Raw genomic sequence first — 19,208 nt, 5'->3', positions numbered from 1 at the left:
TGTTGATAAACTTTATTATTTCCTTGCTGGATATATCACTAAGACAGCTCACATCATTTTCACATCATTTAATAGATTCAACATGTTTTCAAGGCTACTGACATTTCTGTTGGTTTTGAGTGGCTTTTAATGTTTATTTGCACTTCAGTCGGAACTGAAAAATCTCATTAAGAGACAGTTGCTCATTTCCATTAAGAGGCCATGAAATATGGATGGTGATATTTTTTTCATCCAAGGTGAACAACAAGGAAGAATACTAATAAAGTCTGAAATACCACCCCATTTGCTCAAGAAATTTCCTTAGTAGTTATAACTTATCCACTATTTACTTTCTTTGAAATATGTGATAATTTTTAATGGCCAGAAGGCTCCCATGGAGAGCTACATTAAACAAGATCAATTGCAATTTATCTGGCTTGGAAAAATATTCCAGAATTTCTGCAGTGTTGTAAAACTTTTAAAATACCATTTAAAGCTTAAAATCTTATAAAATTTGATGTTCAGTTCAGTTCAGTTGCTCACTCATGTCCAACTCTTTGTGACCCCATGAACCACAGTACAACAGGCCTCCCTGTCCATCACAAACTCCCAGGGTATACCCAAAATCATGTCCATTGTGTTGGTGATGCCATCCAACTATCTCATCCTTTGTTGTCCCGTTCTCCTGCCTTCAATCTTTCCCAGCATCAGGGTTTTTTCAAATGAGTCAGCTCTTCGCATTAGGTGGCCAGAGTATTGGCGTTTCAGCTTCAACACCAGTCCTTCCAATGAATACTAAGGACTGATCTCCTTTAGGATGGACTGGTTAGATCTCCTTGCAGTCCAACAGACTCTCAAGAGTCTTCTCCAACACCACAGTTTAAAAGCATCAATTCTTCAGCACTCAGCTTTCTTTACAGTCCAACTATAACATCCATACATGACTACTGGAAAAACCATAGCCTTGACTAGACGGACCTTTGCTGGCAAAGTAATGTCTTTGCTTTTGAATATGCTGTCTAGGTTGGTCATAACTTTTCTTCCAAAGAGTGAGCATCTTTTAATTTCATGGCTGAAGTCACCATCTGCAGTGATTTTGGATCCCCCAAAAATAAAGTCAGCCACTGTTTCCCCATCTATTTGCCATGAAGTGATGGGATCAGATGCCATGATCTTTGGTTTCTGAATGTTGAGCTTTAAGCCAACATTTTCACTCTCCACTTTGAGTTTCATCAAGAAGCTCTTTAATTCTTTGGTTTCTGCCATAAGGGTGGTGTCATCTGCATATCTAAGGTTACTGATATTTCTCCTGGCAATCTTGTGCCTCATCCAGCCCAGTGTTTCTCATGATGTACTCTTCATATAAGTTAAATAAGCAGGGTGACAATATACAGCCTTGACGTAGTCCTTTTCCTATTTGGAACCAGTCTGTTGTTCCATGTCCAGTTCTAACTGTTGCTTCCTGACGTGCATACAGATTGATCCCTGAGGAAGGCTTTCTTGTCTCTCCTTGCTGTTCTTTGGAACTTTGCATTCAAATGGGTATATCTTTTTTCTCCTTCACTTTTCTCTTCTCAGACAGCCAGTTTGCTTTTTTGCATTTCTTCTTCTTGGAGATGGTCTTGATCCCTGTCTCCTGTACAGTGTCATGAACCTCATTCCATAGTTCATCAGGCACTCTATCTATCAGATCTAGTCCCTTAAATCTATTTCTCACTTCCACTGTATAATAATAAGGGATTTGATTTAGGTCATACCTGGTCTAGTGGTTTTCCCTACTTTCTGCAATTTAAGTCTGAATTTGGCAAGAAGGAGTTCATGATCTGAGCCACAGTCAGCTCCCAGTCTTGTTTTTGCTGACTGTATAGAGCTTCTCCATCTTTGGCTGCAAAGAATAGAATCAATCTGATTTCGGTGTTGGCCATCTGGTGAGGTCCATGTGTAGAGTCTTCTCTTGTGTTTTTGGAAGAGGGTGTTTGCTATGACCAGTGCGTTATCTTGGCAGAACTCTATTAGCCTTTGGCCTGCTTCATTCTGTACTCCGAGGCCAAATTTTCCTGTTACTCCAGGTGTTCTTGAATTCCTACTTTTCATTCGAGTCCTCTATAATGGAAAGAACATTTTGGGGGGGTGTTAGTTCCAGAAGGTCTTGTAGGTCTTCTTAGAACCTTTCAACTTCAGCTTCTTCAGCATTACTGGTCAGGGCACAGACTTGGATTACCATGATATTGAATGGTTTGCCTTGGAAACGAACAGAGATCATTCTGTCATTTCTGAGATTGCATCCAAGTACTACATATCAGATTCTTTTGTTGACTATGATGGCTACTCCATTTCTTCTAAGGGATTCTTGCTCACAGTAGTAGCTATAATGGTCATCTGAGTTAAATGGACCCATTCCAGTCCATTTTAGTTCACTGATACCTAAAATGTCAGTTCACTCTTGCCATCTCCAGTTTGACTACTTCCAATTTTCCTAGATTAATGGACCTACCATTCCAGGTTCCTATGCAATATTGCTCTCTCCTGCATGGGACTTGACTCCCATCCCCAGTCACATCCACAACTGGGTTTTTTTTGCTTGACTCCGTCTCTTCATTCTTTCTGGAGTTATTTCTCCACATTTAACACAGAGTTTAAATCGCTTTTAAATTCAGGGATGCTGTTCTAAAGACAGAGGTTACTTAATGTGTTTATTCAGGTATTTATCCAGGAAACATTTATTGAGTATTTTAGAAAAGGCAGAGGAACCAGAGGTCAAATTGCCAGCATCCGCTGGATCATGGAAAGAGCAAGAGAGTTCCAGAAAAACATCTATTTCTGCGTTATTGACTATACCATAGCCTTTGACTGTGTGGATCACAATAAACTGTGGAAACTTCTGAAAGAGATGGGAATACCAGACCACCTAACCTGCCCCTTGAGAAATCTGTATGCAGGTCAGGAAGCAACGGTTAGAACTGGACATGGAACAAGAGACTGGTTCCAAATAGGAAAAGGACTACGTCAAGGCTGTATATTGTCACCCTGCTTATTTAACTTATATGCAGAGTGCATCATGAGAAACGCTGGGCTGGAGGAAGCACAGCTGGAATCAAGATTGCCGGGAGAAATATCAATAACCTCAGATATGCAGATGACACCACCCTTATGGCAGAAAGTGAAGAGGAACTAAAAAGCCTCTTAATGAAAGTGAAAGAGGAGAGTGAAAAAGTTGGCTTAAAGCTCAACATTCAGAAAACGAAGATCATGGCATCCAGTCCCATCACTTCATGGGAAATAGATGGGGAAACAGTGGAAACAGTGTCAGACTTTATTTTTGGGGGCTCCAAAATCACTACAGATGGTGACTGCAGCCATGAAATTAAAAGATGCTTACTCCTTGGAAGAAAAGTTATGACCAACCTAGACAGTATATTCAAAAGCAGAGACATTACTTTGCCGACTAAGGTCCATCTAGTCAAGGCTATGGTTTTTCCAGTAGTCATGTATGGATGTGAGAGTTGGACTATAAAGAAAGCTGAGTGCTGAAGAATTGATGCTTTTAAACTGTGGTGTTGGAGAAGACTCTTGAGAGTCTATTGGACTGCAAGGACATCCAACCAGTCCATCCTAAAGGAGATCAGTCCTGAGTGTTCATTGGAAGAACTGATGCTGAACCTGAAACTCCAATACTTTGGCCACCTGATGCGAAAAACTGACTTATTTGTAAGGACCTTGATGCTGGGAAAGATTGAAGGCAGGAGGAGAAGGGGACGACAGAGGACGAAATGGTTGGAAGGCATCACCAACTGAATGGATATGAGTTTGAATAAACTCTGGGAGTTAGTGATGGACACGGTATGCTGTAGTCCATGGGGTCGCAAAGAGTCAGACTTGACTGAGCGACTTAACTGATGATTACCCTGACAAGATTTTAGTATTCAGTTATGGCAAACTCATTCCACTAATTGTATTTTATTCTAATTGCTTTTCTTTTTACCCTCCCTCCCTTCTTCTCTTCCTTGCTTCTGCCTCCCTCTCTCCTTCACTCCCTCTGTTCTTTCTGTTACAAACTCTGCAATAAGGGCATTATGGAGGTGCGCAGAGAAGGTTGTCAATTGATAAAACAGAATTAAATTAGTAAAGAAAGAGTGTGAACTTCACAAAGATAAAAATGTCACCACTTAATTTAGTACTTCTGTCATATTGGTACTGTATTATTATTCAGATGTTTAATCTATAAAGTGTTTGGGAATCTAAATTATCTAGGTAAGTATTTTGATACTCTACTGTGTTTGCAAATACAGTCACTAAGTGAGACTTTAAAGTAGATTTATCCCCAAAATGTAGAGAATACATGCATTACAAGACTGATTATTTAATTTATTCATGTAGATAAACATACATTTTACTGTGTGTTATTGGGGCATAACCAAGAAAGCAAAGGACAATCAGAAATTTCTGGAATGCTATAAGGTGTTTGTCTTTCATTTAAAAATTAAGATTTTAAGTTTTTCTAAAACCAATATATAAATGAGGTTTGATGTAAAGTGAGGAAAACTTTTACCTCAAATTCTTCTTAGTATTTTCCATTAATTTAAGAAAAGCACTTTAAAAGATTACATGTATCATTATAATAAAAAATATTTATTATAAAAATTATCACATTTCTCTGTACATAACCTAGACACAGAAACACAATTTATACATTAATAATTTAAGTGGGCCTGAACATTCAGTTTCCATCCACTAGGATCCTAAAGCTCTTCCACAGATTTCACAAATACCAATATGGACCATTTCTGTTTTATAGAGCTCCATTTACACATTTGATGTTACTGAGATACCAACGTTTCTTTTTCTCTAGTGTCTTAAAGACAGTTCACAGTATTTCATTAACTGTTAATCAATTGCTTTAATTCTTTTGGTAAACACAAATATTTACATGCAAAAATGTTTAGATTTTTGAAAAGTCGAATATTCTATTGCAAATAGTTGTATATAGTCAATAAATGCATGAGCCAGAGTCCCACAGTTGAGAAAGTCACCTCCAGGACTTCTGATGATAAAATCTGAAATCCGCAGCAAATCGTGTGAGCCTTCTATGGCCACTACCAGAAGCACAACACTAGGCCATGAGAAAATTAAACACAAATGTTAACTCCAACATATGGATGGTACTGATTATTTTACAAAACAGAAAATGCTAGCTGTTTTTTTTTAAAATATTCCGGTTTCACAGAAGAGTCTATTATCTCGTAAAAGCCTATTATCTTGTAAGAGTGAAAAAAACCACGGAAAGAAGCCATACTGTTTTGAAAAACACCAATTCATCCTCTTGTCAATAATTTATCCATGATAATATGGGTCATTTCTTGAAATAATTTATGGGGAATATAGCAAGATGCTTGCCTTCTGCTTCCCTCTCTCCTCCTTTCCCGTCTTTCTTCTTTCCTTCCGTCTTTCCTTTTGTTTCTTCGTTTCTTCTCTGAGAGGAATGTGCTAGACTGCCCTGTCCACCTGCACACTCCACCTGAACTCCCCAAAAGTGCCATATGCATTACAGCTTTCAGGCATTAGCTCTCATTCACAACAATTTACAAATGAAAGCACCCATCCATGGCGTGAAAACCTCTTCAGTTCAGTTCAGTTCATTTCAGTCGCTCAGTCGTGTCCGACTCTTTGCGACCCCGTGAATCGCAGCACGCCAGGCCTCCCTGTCCATCACCAGCTCCCAGAGTTCACTCAGACTCACGTCCATCGAGTCTTCTTACCCACAGGCTATTTGTTAAAAATACTCCAGGAAGTATTTAAATTTCAATGTTCTTGAACCATTTGTTAATTACAAATTTTTATCAGATGTTAATGGTGGAGTGTAGAGAACATAATTAAATATATAAAAATATATATCTCTTTAAGCCTAGAAAATAGATGCCTTTGGATCACCACCACTGCAGGGTGGAGAACAGCCCTTCCTACTGAGTTAGATTCTGAATGCCTGATTTCTTTCTCTAATACTGGTTTTTCCAATCTACTTCTGTTTCATTTAGAAGCAAAGAAAGGTGAGGTTTTGCTATCACTTTGGCAATTCTTCTCCCCGTCCAGCTGCCAACATCCAGAATTCAGTGCACATTTGAAATTCAACCAAGACATATGCACCTTGCAATAAGTGCTCACCTCTTATTTGAGGTGTGAACAGGAAAAGCAACATAGTAAAGGCACTGTATTTATCAGAAGGGGCTTTCTTCCGAGTTTTTACATAGACCCACGCCTTGGCTGCAACTTTGAATAAAGCGTGTTGGCTCATTTGTCCTCATTCAAAGTAAATGTTATTTTAGTCACTGACTTTTCATGTCTAGAATGCATAGGTATTTATGAAATATATGTTTACATACATTTGTAATCATACAGTATAAAATAAGCCCTCATCCTTTGAGTGACAGGAAAGTACTGCCATAAATACCAATATCTGATGACATCAATCAATGGCCTAAAGTATCTGTCGGTTGAAACTGCTAGCCTTCATCTCCCTTCTCACTCATTCCCCTTTTTGTTGATAAAGAGATGGTAAACAGGCTTATTCCTTCTTCAGGATTTGATACAAACTCATGCATTATTCTAAGTTAGAAGAATACAGAGCTGGCCAGCCGTTAGTCCTGTGGTCCTGCACTGTGCTCGCCTGGGTCACAGAAAGGAGCTCTCTTCCCGTCACATCAGTGTTCGAATCAAGGAGTTTTTGTTGCAGTTGCTTGTTTTTGAGGAAACGAGAGTTCACGGGCAAACATTCAGGAAGCAGCCCTGGGACAGACCCACTTTGATCCCTTAGCGTGTCCGCAAGTCCCTCCTCACACAGCCACGTTTTCCTTTGCCAGGTTCTTTGGTTCCTTGCTTGGGATACACCAGTCTCCAGCCTCGCTGCTCGTCTGATAATGTTTGAAGGCTGATTTGTTAAAGACTGGGAGTTTTTCTATGGACTCAGAAGACAGAGCCTGAAGGAGGGAAAAATCAAACCAGAGAAATTATTCATTGCATAATTTGTACCCAAAGTGATTGTTCAACAGAAACTCAGAGGTAAGCATTCAAACATTCAAATACATTCTTTTAATTAATTTAGTAATAAGAGCACACCAAGAGTCCATGGTATGGTGGGCACTGTATGAAAGAAAATTGAAAAATAAATATTATCTATACCCTATAGGGGCTGAAACGGTATATATACAATTATAAATTAGGAGGGCAAGAGGAGAAGAGGGTGGCAGAGGATGAAAGGGTTAGATAGCATCACTGACACAGTGGGCATGAGTTTGAGCAAACTCTGGGAGATAAGCGAAGGACAGGGAAGCCTGGCGTGCTGTGGTCCATGGTGTCGCAAAGAGCCAGACACGGCTTAGTGACTGAACAACAAAATAAATTAGGGAACAGTATTTGAGTTCAGTAGTTACACATGCCCCTTATCTGGATATTGCTAGTGTCATAAAGTTGAATAAAAATAGACAAATAGGTATTTCCAGGCAAAACGTCTGTATATGTAATAAAGTGAGACTCCTAACCTGATACTATTGATCTGTTAAAGTCTGATACTGTAGATCTATAATACATTAATCTTTCTCAATACATTGAAGACATTTTTACTGTTTAAGAAATGAATACATTAACTATTTCAGGTGTCCTATGACCAGGTAATAAATAATTCCCTTGCGCAAAACAGGAGTCTGGAAGCTTAATGTTTTCGTTGCTAATGACTGTGAATGTATTTTTATTTGAACTAGTTGGCAAATGATTAACCAGAATCAGGACAGTGACCTTAAATAAATTGAGGCTTTATCACAAATGGAAAAAACATGTACCTAGTTTTAAAGTTTAAACAGGAAATGCCAGGCACCCCGTTGACAGCTTCTTAGCTGTCAGCTTTCCTCTCCCTGGATTTCTAATAAGGTCAGCTTAAGGTCAGTTTAAGGTCTTGAGTATCTTGCCTTCTAGGCTGAAACATTATTAGCATATATGCATTTCCCACAAGCTTAAGTAAAACAAAACTACAGCTATTCTCATAGATGTCAAGCTGCCTTGAAAAATTCAAGTGAGCATCTCCTCACTCAGAAATACTGCGCTTCTTGGGAAACCATTTTACTTCATTGAGGCAGGTAGGGTTGCCTCACTTCCTTTTTGGCATATTACCATACTAAATATTAATCAGTATATTTACACATACCAAACAGAAAATGTAATGGCTTGTAGTCAATATTTGTGCTAACTCAGTTTGGGGTGTTCCCCATGGACCGTAGAACCCAGAAGCAGTCTTTTCAGAAATATGATGTTTTTTTAATATTGGATTTAAAGGTTACCTTTAAGTAGATGATAGCATCAGTTCCGTATCCTGGCAAAGAGTAGAGATTTAGATCTCCTTGAAAGTACTTGGCATAGAGACGAGAAATCGGTAAGCCGTAACCAAAACCAGCCTGGAAGGGAAAGATCAGTTACTGACAAAGAAGTGAACACAATCATAGAAATACAAACTATATTCCCTGATACTGATGTCCTAGAACTTAGACACATATCTCCTGCTTCCAATCAGAAACCCCTTGGATAACTGTTTCTTAGCTGGCTTTATCATTCCTTCTCATATCCCCCAGGCCCAGTTTAACTAAACTGATTAATTTGCCTAAATACATCTTTGTAATCCTTGTTCTTGGAGAAGGCAATGGCACCCCACTCCAGTACTCTTGCCGGCAAATCCCATGGATGGAGGAGCCTGGTAGGCTGCAGTCCACGGGGTCGCTAGGAGTCGGACACGACTGAGTGACTTCACTTTCACTTTTCACTTTCATGCGTTAGAACTAGGTGGCTGGGATGAGCTTAGCAATTTAATTGGTCTTACCAGCGGAGCATTCCGGGGATTATCCATCACAGGCGTTGGTGCAGTGGAGTACGTGTAACTAAAGAGACGATCAATGACTCTCAGGGGAACACCACCTCCTCTGTCTGAAATCTTAAACAAACAAGTCATCAGAGCTGTATGCTAAAAACAATGTGTATTTGTCTATACAAAAATGTCTTGTCTTCACCTGGTGTACATGACTTCGATCTGTAGCTCAAAGCAGAGAGCTTTATTATTATTGACTCCTTTTTTAAAATTCTCTTAAGAAGGGCTCAAAAGAAAAAACAGAATAGTTACCTTAATTGTAAGATCTTCTTTCCCCAAGACAACAATCACCTCAATTGGTGTTAGGGAAGGCCAGTTTTCCTGGTGTTCAACTGTGGCCCTCATTGCATTCTAAAGAAAACAAAACCACAAGGTATTCAGTGGCAGAAGGATGAGGGACAATAAATAATTGTTTTTATGTTTAAAATGAAAGCACAGAGGGTAATTCAAAGTTCTTATTTTACTTTTTAAGTTAGGAGTAAAATAGCTCTGTGAATAGCCATTTATGAATGTGTCATGCAGGATGTAATAATGAAAAATATTCATTTATCATGTAATATAGCTCTTGGGAGTAATGTCTAATGGAAAAACAATTCTGCTAGCTGTCAAATTCTTATTTGTAAGCTTAATTTAAATGTAGAAATTGGTTTTTATAGTCCATTTCCTGGCTCTCTCTTTTCTGACTTTCCATTACATTTTACGTCTCAGCACCAAAGATTATTACATAACAAATAAACAGTGAATCATTGAACCAATTTATTGGCTTTTATAAAATTTGATGGGAAAATGCTGTTACTATGTAAAAGGATAGTAAATAATTCTAAATTAAACTTCAATTTGCATTTGGTTATCATCTTAACTTTTACCAATGATGGCAAAATAACATCACTGGTAAACGTTAAGATGATAATCAAATGCACATTGAAATTTAATTTAGAATTATTTACTATCCTTTTATGAGTTGAACCATTCAATTTAAAAGTAAATCAAATCAACAAAAAAGTGTCTTTGTCCTTTAACAGAAAGAAACCCAAATAAGTTTTCAGACAGCTAGATGAATTTCATACAAAGTTTGGTTTATTTTACCCATTTTTCTCCTACCCTTCTGTTAGGTTATCTGCTTTCCGGCTTCTATATAACAATGTTAAGTTCTAATCATTAGCTGAAGTGAAATAAAATAGATCAGATGTTTGTAGTACAATCAATACCTCATTGCACTAGTATTAGAATAAGTTAGGAAATAGTGGGTTCTCTGAGTTATCTCAGAGGCAGATTTCACATTTTTTTTTTTTAAGGCTTCCTCCTCTCCAGGCCAGGGGACTCAGGAACCATCACAAAGCTTTAAGTGTTTTTCTATCTTTTGGTGTAAGGATAAGAGTTTTAGTGTGGGCTTAGAACCTGGGACAGGATTTGATCCTTAGTACCTGACTATTGCAGACCTGTAACAGCCACCTCCTCTAAGAGCTTGTTAGAAATGCACGTTCTCAGGTCCAGGGTATCAGAATCTCTGAGATAGGCAGAAGAATCCGTACTTAACAAGGCCTCTGGTGACTGTAACGCACAGTAAAGTCTGAGAAACATTGTGCTGCTGTTTGGGCTTCCCAGGTGCCTCTAGTGGTAAAGAACCTGCCTGACGATGCAGGAGACGCCAGAGACGCAGGTTCGATCCTTGCATTGGGAACATCCCTTGGAGGAGGGCATGGCAACCCACTCCACTATTCTGGCCTGGAGAATCCCATGGGCAGAGGAGCCTGGTGGGCTACAGTCCATAAAGTCACAAAGAGTTGGACACGACTGAAGTGACTTAGCACACACACACCATACTGTCCTGCTATGGAAAGTGTGGACCGTGGACCAGCAGCAAAAACTGTTAGCGTATTAGAAATGTGGAATCTCAGGCCCAATCCCAGACCCACAGAATCTGAATTTTAACAAAATTCCCACATTCACACTACAGTAGATCACTGAAGGAGCTGACTGTCCTCTGAGTATGTTCTAGTCATAGACTGGGGCCCCGCCACCTCCAGTAATTCTGGGCCTGAATTTCTGGATTTGGAGTTGGACCGGCCATGGGGGTGGAGGTAAACAGGCCTCGGTCACTGAAGCATTCACCCCATGACCTTCCTTAATGAAGGCACGAATAACCAGTGCTTTGTTGGACACCTGAAAATATAATGGGAACAGGGAGCAGTGTGACATAGTGGGTCATATTGTACATTCTCAAATATGTGTTGATGCTACGAGGAACTGCATGTACCCTTTCAAACATTAACTGAAGCTTCTTTCTGTTAGAACATAGAAGCATACTTGGGAGAAGAGACTGAGGCTTCTGTTTAGTAGAGGATGATATATGAAATAAAAATGTAACCAGTGAACTTTTTAAAAAATGCAATTATTGTGAAGTGTCTTACCTTGAATAATTCAAAGAGCATGTGATGAAGGTGAGATGGAACATACACAATATGAATTGGTTGGCCTGGAAATTTTACTAGAAAAAAATAAAGCTCATTTAGAATTGGGAAACAAATGTTTCATTAAAATATATTTTCATATCTATTTGATTAATATTTTAGACTTGAACAGAACTGAGATACTCCCTACCCTCCTCTAAAATCCTACCTTAGAACCTTCCCTTTCAAACAGTAAACACAGCTGGCTTATTTTCAAAATGCTATTACAGTTGCTTCTTAGTGCTCTATTATTTAATTTTTGCATTTCTGTACAAATACATAAAGCCAGATAAATGTAAAATGAGGATGCTCTACATTAGATTATGTGGATGTTATTTCTACTTTCAAAACTTTTGTGTTGAACACTTGCAGAGTTAAAATTATATGCATTTTAAGAAATAAGAAAAATAAATGTAAAAGTCTACAATAACATCACAATTGATGCTAGCTAGCCATAATTTTTATATTTTTAATGCATGGGAAAATAACCCATCTGATTATTCTTGATTTTTGTGAATTAAACATAAAATCCCATAGGCTAAATATGCTTAAATTTCACCAAGAGGCTACAGAAAACAGAAACAAAAACCTCATAATACTCTGAAAAGAAAAATAAAAGTATTATTCTTCAGGGTTTCAGGCCTTGGCAGAGTTTGAAAACAAGGCCTGGCACAATTTCCTCTTTATTTTAGCAAACAGTTCAAGCAGTTTATCTGCAAGTATTACGCAACATTTCTGTTAATGCTGAGAAGTATTTTTCAGTCCACCCCTACTTCTAGTTTAGCCATCAATTCCATTTCCCTTTCCCAAATCCATGAGCTAGGGTATTCTTAATTTGAGCAACTTGATTTAAATTCTCTCCACCAACAAATATTGTTCCTGTACAATGATTACTTGAAAAAGATGTTTACTTTGAGTGGCAAGGAGATGGTTATTCCAATTTAAGTGTATGGTCTTGCTTTGAGAAGCAACTATGGGATAAGATAAAAATAGTGCACTGTTCTCATCCTGTTATTACTTCAGGCAGTGTGGGAAGCCCTTCTGAAGTATGTTCTGCTTCCAAAACCATGGTGTACACTTACATGAAAAAAAATTTTTTTTTTAATTTTTGGTAAAAACGTCTAACAGGAGATATACCTTAAATATTTAACTATGCAATAACTATAAGAGTAGTGCTGTAGAGCAGATCTCTAGAACTTATTCATCTTGCATAACTGAAACTTTATACCTACTGAATAGCAGCTCCCTATTTCCCCTCTCCAGCTTCTGGCAACCACCATTCAACTCTACTTCTATGAGCGTGACTATTTTTGATACCTTATGTAAGTGCAGGCACATAGTATTTGTCCTTCTATGACCGGCTTCTTTCCTATAATACAGTTTAAAGTATTTTTGTTTTCAGGTCTGATAAGTAACCTCCTTAGGAATATATCTCCACTACCAAGTGGTTCTTCCTACTCTGCCTGCCTTATCACCACATTCTGAAGTTAGCAATCTTTCTTTGATCTAAGATACTGGAACTTAGCTGCTGCTCTAAATCCTACATTATCTGCTCAAACCATTCTTTATGAATTGTCTTTAGCAAGTGAATATACTCAATTGGAACTTTCCAGTTGAGATAAAGAGAGCCTTGGCTTCAAAAAAAAAAAAAAAAAAAAAAAACAGTGTAAAAATTCTAGGCAAGTTCAGAACGGAAAAAAGGAACACAGAAATTGCTTTGTATTTACAGGAAGAAACCATACTGGGAGAACACTGAATTTTCTACAGATTAAAATATATCTAATTTATAACTTACCATTCACTTGTGTTAGCTTTAATTCTGGAGATGTTAAATAATACTGATCACAAAGCATCTTGGAACACTCAAAGGCATCTGGAATGGAAGTGTGGTTTTCATAATGATTAAATGAATTTATGCCAAGTAAAATTTTCAAGTGATCATCAGTGTATACACTATCTTTAACCTAAAATAGTCATTAGAGTTCAGGTTTATGCATATTAAAATGCCTTTTTAATATTTTATTGAAAAAAATGAAGACAATGTTTAAGTTATAGCTATTATTATAGGAATATGTGCACATCAAAGATCAAATACAATACATGAGAATATGGCACATTAGCTACTGATGTTTGGATTTTTTATAATGAATATTTAAACACCTGACTCTCAAAAGTAAAGGACCTTCATTACAGAATTTATAAAAACATGAACACTCTGAATATGAATTCATTCAGAGAGTCACCTCAACTGACTAGATAAGTGTACACTTCAGATAGCGTACATTACTATCAATCAGATAGTGTACATTTTCAATAAGGGAAGTGCAGAAATCTACAAATTACCTTGGACCACTGCCGCCACATCACAGTTTGGATCAATGCTTCCAATGAGGCTTGGGTTTCCTGTCTGTAGGTCACTAAATATAAGGACTGTTGAAAAATAAAAACAAAGAACATCATTATAAAAATTGATAAGATAATAAGATAATGATAATAAGAACTACCACTGAGAAAGAATGTGACCCACCAAGTAGTGAAGTGTCTAGTTAGAGTACAGCTTATATTCTCCACCCATCTCTATATGTATCATGACTATTGTGATGAACTAACTTACTGTGCTGGTTCATCAGCATCCGGGTAGAAATACGATTCATGTAAAATCGATCCAAGAAATACTGAAGATTTTGATTGGTGACTGGGTCAGCTGTACAGGCATCTTTATATTCCAGGACTCCTTGTGCCATTGTAGGAATTACATCATGGTGTCTGTTTCGAACTTTGATGAGAGTATCTACAAAACTAAGCCAACATACATTTATGGTTGATAGAGGTTCAAGTCAGTTTCATTAATTTATATTTCTTAGATTACTTCAAAGAAGGTTAAAGCTTTTTACAAGTACCCATCTACACAAATCAAATGACAAAATGTTTGGATGAAGCTTTATTTAGATTCTCACTACAGACTCTTTGACTCCAGCAGAGGAGATAGTTTCATAAACAGATTTATTTTGCTTTTAGCTGTTATGTGAAAATAACAGCTCTGTGACTGGTGTTTTCATTCTAGTTGTTCACTAAGGCTTTTCTTTTAAAAAATAACAATTAAAAAAATAAATCAGATTGGAGATGGCTCTAAAATGCCATTGTGAAAGAAACTTCAAATCTCTTGTCAGATTTAGGAAAGAATCTTATAGCTAGAAACTGTCAGTTACTCTGAAAGAAAATGTTTACTCTCCAGTGACACGGTCATGCCTTAGTATTATGTGATAGGAAGTTCTTCTACAAATATGATCATTATACTAAATTTATAATAAAAATAGATTTCCTTTTTCAAAAAACCCTCTACGTATTTCATTCTCAGAATCATGTTCGATGCCATTGTTCTCTATTACTTTTAAAACCCAGCAAGCCAAAACTTGTCATTTGTAAGGGGGTAGTTATTTACTATTCAGGACAATACTATAAATTATCCTTTCAGTTAGTTCTAAAGAATAATATGATGTTTATAATCAAAGTTTTAGACACTTGTCCTAATGCCTAACACTTACTCTGATAATGCCTTTTGGTCCTCTGGGCTTTTCTCATGGAATTCCACCAACTCCATCAGGCTCTGCATATACCTACAAAGCAATAATAGGTGTGCTTTAAGTTTTAAAATTGAATAGTCAGTTACAGGTGGCTGAAAATATATTGCTTCTTTCAAAAGATTTGAAGAGAGAAAGTATATTTAAAATGAAAACTTTCTTCCAAGACATCTGGAAAACATTATGTCTTAGAAAAACAAAAATTATTTAACCCGCAACTTAATAACTTAAAATTTTAACTATCCTAGATCACTAGTCAGTTTTCTGTTTTGTTTGTCAAGAGTCTTTATTTTTATAGCAAAATCATTTAGAAACAACTTTTACAGAAAGGCTTCATGCTTTTTTCCTACTGCATTCATGGGAGAAGTCTTGAAGTCTTGAAAGCAAGACTCTAGAAGTCTTGAAAGCAGCAGTAAATACTAAGGATTGAGTGTGTGTTTCAGATTGCCCTGTTTAATGACTGTATAATACATATATTCCTTAAATCAATAAACAAAGAGCTGTGTAGAAGGTAGGTTAGGGTGAAGGTCTGGTATATATCTGCCTCAGTGCATAACCTGGCTCTGTTCTCTGAAAATCTGCTGCTTTGGGTTATCTACTCTCCCTAACCAGAGAAGGCAATGGCACCCCACTCCAGTACTCTTGCTTGGAAAATCCCATGGACAGTGGAGCCTGGTGGGCTGCAGTCCATGGGATCACAAAGTTGGACACGACTGAGCAACTTCACTTTCACTTTTCACTCTCATGCCTTGGAGAAGGAAATGGCAACCCACTCCAGTGTTCTTGCCTGGAGAATCCCAGGGACGGAAGAGCCTGGTAGGCTGCCATCTCTGGGGTCGCACAGAGTCGGACACGACTGAAGCAACTTAGCAGCAGCAGCAGCAGCAGCAGCAGCACTCTCCCTAACTCAGTCTTTATTTTCAGATAGAGATAATGACTGAACTGAGTGCTGGCCGTGGGCCAGGTACTGTTCTCAGAGCCTTTAAATGGATTACCTCATTTAATTGCACCCAAACATCCCTTTGAGGCATCATCTTCATTCTCTTCCAAAATAGATGGGGGGGTTTGAGGCCTAGAGATAAGAGATACTAACCAAGGATTTTTACAACTAAGAAGGGACAGAGCCGGGATTTGAATCCAGAAGCTGCTTCATTAGTTGGTTTGTAAGCAACAAAGATTAGTGAGTGAGTGAGTGAAAGTTGCATCTTACTTTTTGCGACCCCATGGACTGTACAGGCCAGAATACTGGAGTAGGTAGCCTTTCCCTTCTCCAGGGGATCTTCCCAACCCAGGGATCGAACCCAGGTCTCCCGCATTGCGGGCAGATTCTTTACCAGCTGAGCCACCAGGGAAGCCCAGGAATACTGGAGTGGGTAGCCTATCCCTTCTCCAGTGGATCTAGCTGGCCCAGGAATTGAACCGGGGTCTCCTGCATTGCAGGCGGATTCTTTACCAACTGAGCTATGAGGGAAGCCCCCATCTTTGATGTCTTCTTTTTTTTTTATTCAGAATACTCCCCAATTTTTAATTCTAGCCAGACTCTCCACTTAGTTTCTGAATGGTATAGCCAAATGCCAGCAAGACATTTTAGGCCCTCTCTAAATAGTAGTCATTCCGTATCTATTTCTAGCATAGGATTCTTTTTGCAATATCAAACTCTTTTATGATTTAAAACATAAATATGGTAACTGTTGATTATTTTTCATATTTTCTTCTAGAGGTAAAAATTATATTGTGAAAATATCTACTTTATCAGGTTTATAGCTTTATAACTGCCCTTAGGATAGCTTACCCTAGATTAATAGAAAATTCTTTACATCTTGCTAAATAGTTAAGGTTCAGGCCACCTGTTTTCCAATTAAGATTTTAATACATTGTAAGAATTCATAGTCAGATAACTGTTTTAAAACTAGAGACTGTTTCAGAATGGTTCACCACTTACCAGCTCTTAACTAATTGCACTGAAGAGGTATTTACTAGTCGTTCAGGGAGTATATAAATTTCCTTCAGGATATTGGCTAGCCTCACAGGCAACTCTTGTCGCAAAAATGCAAAAGAGGTTCTTTCACATGCGTTTTCTGAACCTGCAATAAACAACATTAATTTTTTTCAAAAACATGTACCTAAATTATATATTTGAGTAGCATTAACTATCCACACACACATATATATTACAAAATTTTATTTCACCCTCAGCAGAAAGCATCTACTTATAATTCATTAGTAAGCATCTTCTTCTTTATCGTCTGTTTCTTTCTTTTAGAAAAAGTGACCAAATATGAGAATTACTGTTTTCTCTTTTTGATGAGGATTCACTTCCAAGAAGTCATAATATCCCAAGGCTCTTAGTATTTCTAAGAGTGCAGGATTCAATCCAACAACAAGGTCGAGAAGACAACATCATTCAGAGTTCTAGATAGGAAGCTGGATTAAGGACATTGGGGTTGGGCGGGTAGTTTGGGAGGGGTGAGGAGGAGGATGTCTTGATGTTTACAGACTAGTGATAAATACTAATATATTTAAATCCTTGAAATTTTCTTAATAAGATTTTTCTGCCGAAAGTTTGCAAATATTTTCAGCAGTAGTGCAAATACAGAGAAAACGATAAAGGTAAAGAAACAAAGAAATTTGTTAGGACTACAGAGAGATGAACCCTGTGGAGGGTGGCTAGAGGTTAAAAAATAGCAATTAATTCAAACCTACTTAATAATACAAGAAATCTTCTCCAAGAAGTAATATGCGATGAAGGAGGGGATAACGTTTCCTCTTTAGGGACAAAGGGAAGTTTCACTATTGTTAAATGAATACTGGAGGCAAAAAGTCTTTTGACTGAAAGGTTAGGACAGAAGGAGGAGGGTAAGCTCTTCCGGGAGGCATCAGCGGGGCTGCAAGTGGTCTTGACCTGCAGGCACAGACTGTCAGAAAGCAGGGAGATCTAAGAAAGACAAAGTGTGCTGGCGTCGAGGTTCCAGGGTTCCGCAGGAAAGCGGCCCCGGGTTGTTTTAAGTTACCGAGTCCTCCCTACACCGGGACTGAAAGCTGAGGCAGCTCCCCAGACCTTCCCGGGCCCCACTTCCCCGCTCACCGAAGTCCAGCAGCTGCTTCATGGACAGCGGGGACGGGCTGTAGCGCGAGAAATGCTCGACCTCGCGGGGGATCAGGGTGCCGGCGCTGCGCATCACGAAGCGTGCCGCCTTCATCTTGATGCCCACCGTCCCGGGCCGGAGTTGGGGCTGGTTTGTGGGGAGAAGGCTGACCTGGGACAGCAGAAGGGGCGGGACGCGTCCGGGCACGAGAGCAAGTGGGCCAGCGGACTCGTGCGCCCCGGCCTGGGCTGAGGTTCCGGGGAGGGGGAGCTTCGCGGTTGAAGAGTCGGCCGGTGAGTTGCAGAGCCGTAGGTGGCTTGAGACAAGTTTGTGTCCTGTCACCTCCCCTCGCCTCCCGAGGTTTTATTTGTTTCCCTGCACGTCCCTCCACTCCCCCCGACCCCGCACCCGCCCCGGAGGGGAGGAGTCACTGGGACTTGGAGAGCTTCCTGAACTTGGGGCTGCGCCAGTCGGCTCAGATAAAGAACTTTGGGTCCCGCCTCCAGGTCGCGGGGGCCTGGCCCCCAGAGGCTGTCAGGTGTAAGGGGATAGCAGGAAGCCCGAGCGGACGTCAGGAGGTACGGGGGCTCAAGATCAGACCCTTGGGAGAGGACCCCGGAGAGCGTGGGCTGGTGGCCAGCCCAGACCCGTCCTTGTTTACTAGAGACGGCTGTCTCAATGTCACGCATTCCTGGCCAGAAACTATTGCCAAAAATCTGCGTTCGGAAACATCACTGGTCCTTGCTCAGAGCGGGCCTTTTACAGTAGCTAATCAGCTTTGTCCAAAAATATGGGCAGCTCTGCTATTGGACAGCAAAGAGAATCAACAGCCTGGAGTTCTTCCTGCGTTTTTTCCATCAGTGAATGGTACAGGTCGGGAACTGAAAGTTCCTTTTACTGGAACTTGAGGAACAGACCAAAGAACGGGTTATTTTCCCTTGTGCAGATAAAAAAAAGCCATCAGTCTGTTTCCTTCCAGTAATACATTCCCTCCATGAGGCTTAACGCTTTTAATTAAAAACAAGATTCAGAAGGGATTAACTTGTCAATTTGACTCACTTTTTCCCCTTTCCATCAGAGATTTTGCCACTTTGTCCTTCTGTATGAAATGTCCTTTATCCAAATCTTTGCCTAAGATGTTATTTTATACTAGTAAATGTCCAGCACAACCTATGTGCTACAAGGTATCTTCCCTGATTGCTTCTCCTCA

The 19,208-nt window shown here is 39.1% G+C and overlaps 1 protein-coding gene across 1 annotated transcript; it reads right to left on the bottom strand.

Annotated features, from left to right (window-relative positions):
- PDK4 (pyruvate dehydrogenase kinase 4) lies at positions 4,588-18,654 on the bottom strand. Its single transcript, XM_005678949.3, has 11 exons — positions 17,998-18,654; positions 16,855-16,996; positions 14,877-14,948; positions 13,946-14,130; positions 13,675-13,761; positions 13,127-13,204; positions 11,293-11,369; positions 9,134-9,232; positions 8,837-8,947; positions 8,304-8,417; positions 4,588-6,950 (listed from the first exon to the last, which is right to left on the bottom strand). The coding sequence occupies exons 1-11, from the start codon at positions 18,110-18,112 to the stop codon at positions 6,807-6,809; spliced, it is 1,224 nt and encodes a 407-aa protein (XP_005679006.3). The 5' UTR covers positions 18,113-18,654; the 3' UTR covers positions 4,588-6,806.

The sequence above is a fragment of the Capra hircus genome, chromosome 4, assembly GCF_001704415.2.
Source record: "Capra hircus breed San Clemente chromosome 4, ASM170441v1, whole genome shotgun sequence".
NCBI classification, from domain to species: Eukaryota; Metazoa; Chordata; class Mammalia; order Artiodactyla; family Bovidae; genus Capra; species Capra hircus.
This window is presented reverse-complemented; position numbering and strand designations above follow the sequence as displayed.

What these genes read in the sequence shown, in the direction of transcription:
- PDK4 (XM_005678949.3), bottom strand. Translation starts at nt 18,112, where the DNA reads ATGAAGGCGGCACGCTTCGTGATGCGCAGCGCCGGCACCCTGATCCCC. An exon ending in GTGCAATTAGTTAAGAGCTG is followed by an intron (nt 14,949 to 16,854) that starts GTAAGTGGTGAA and finishes ATTGCTTTGTAG; the next exon opens with GTATATGCAGAGCCTGATGG. An exon ending in GATGCTGATGAACCAGCACA is followed by an intron (nt 13,762 to 13,945) that starts GTAAGTTAGTTC and finishes ATTTTTCAACAG; the next exon opens with TCCTTATATTTAGTGACCTA.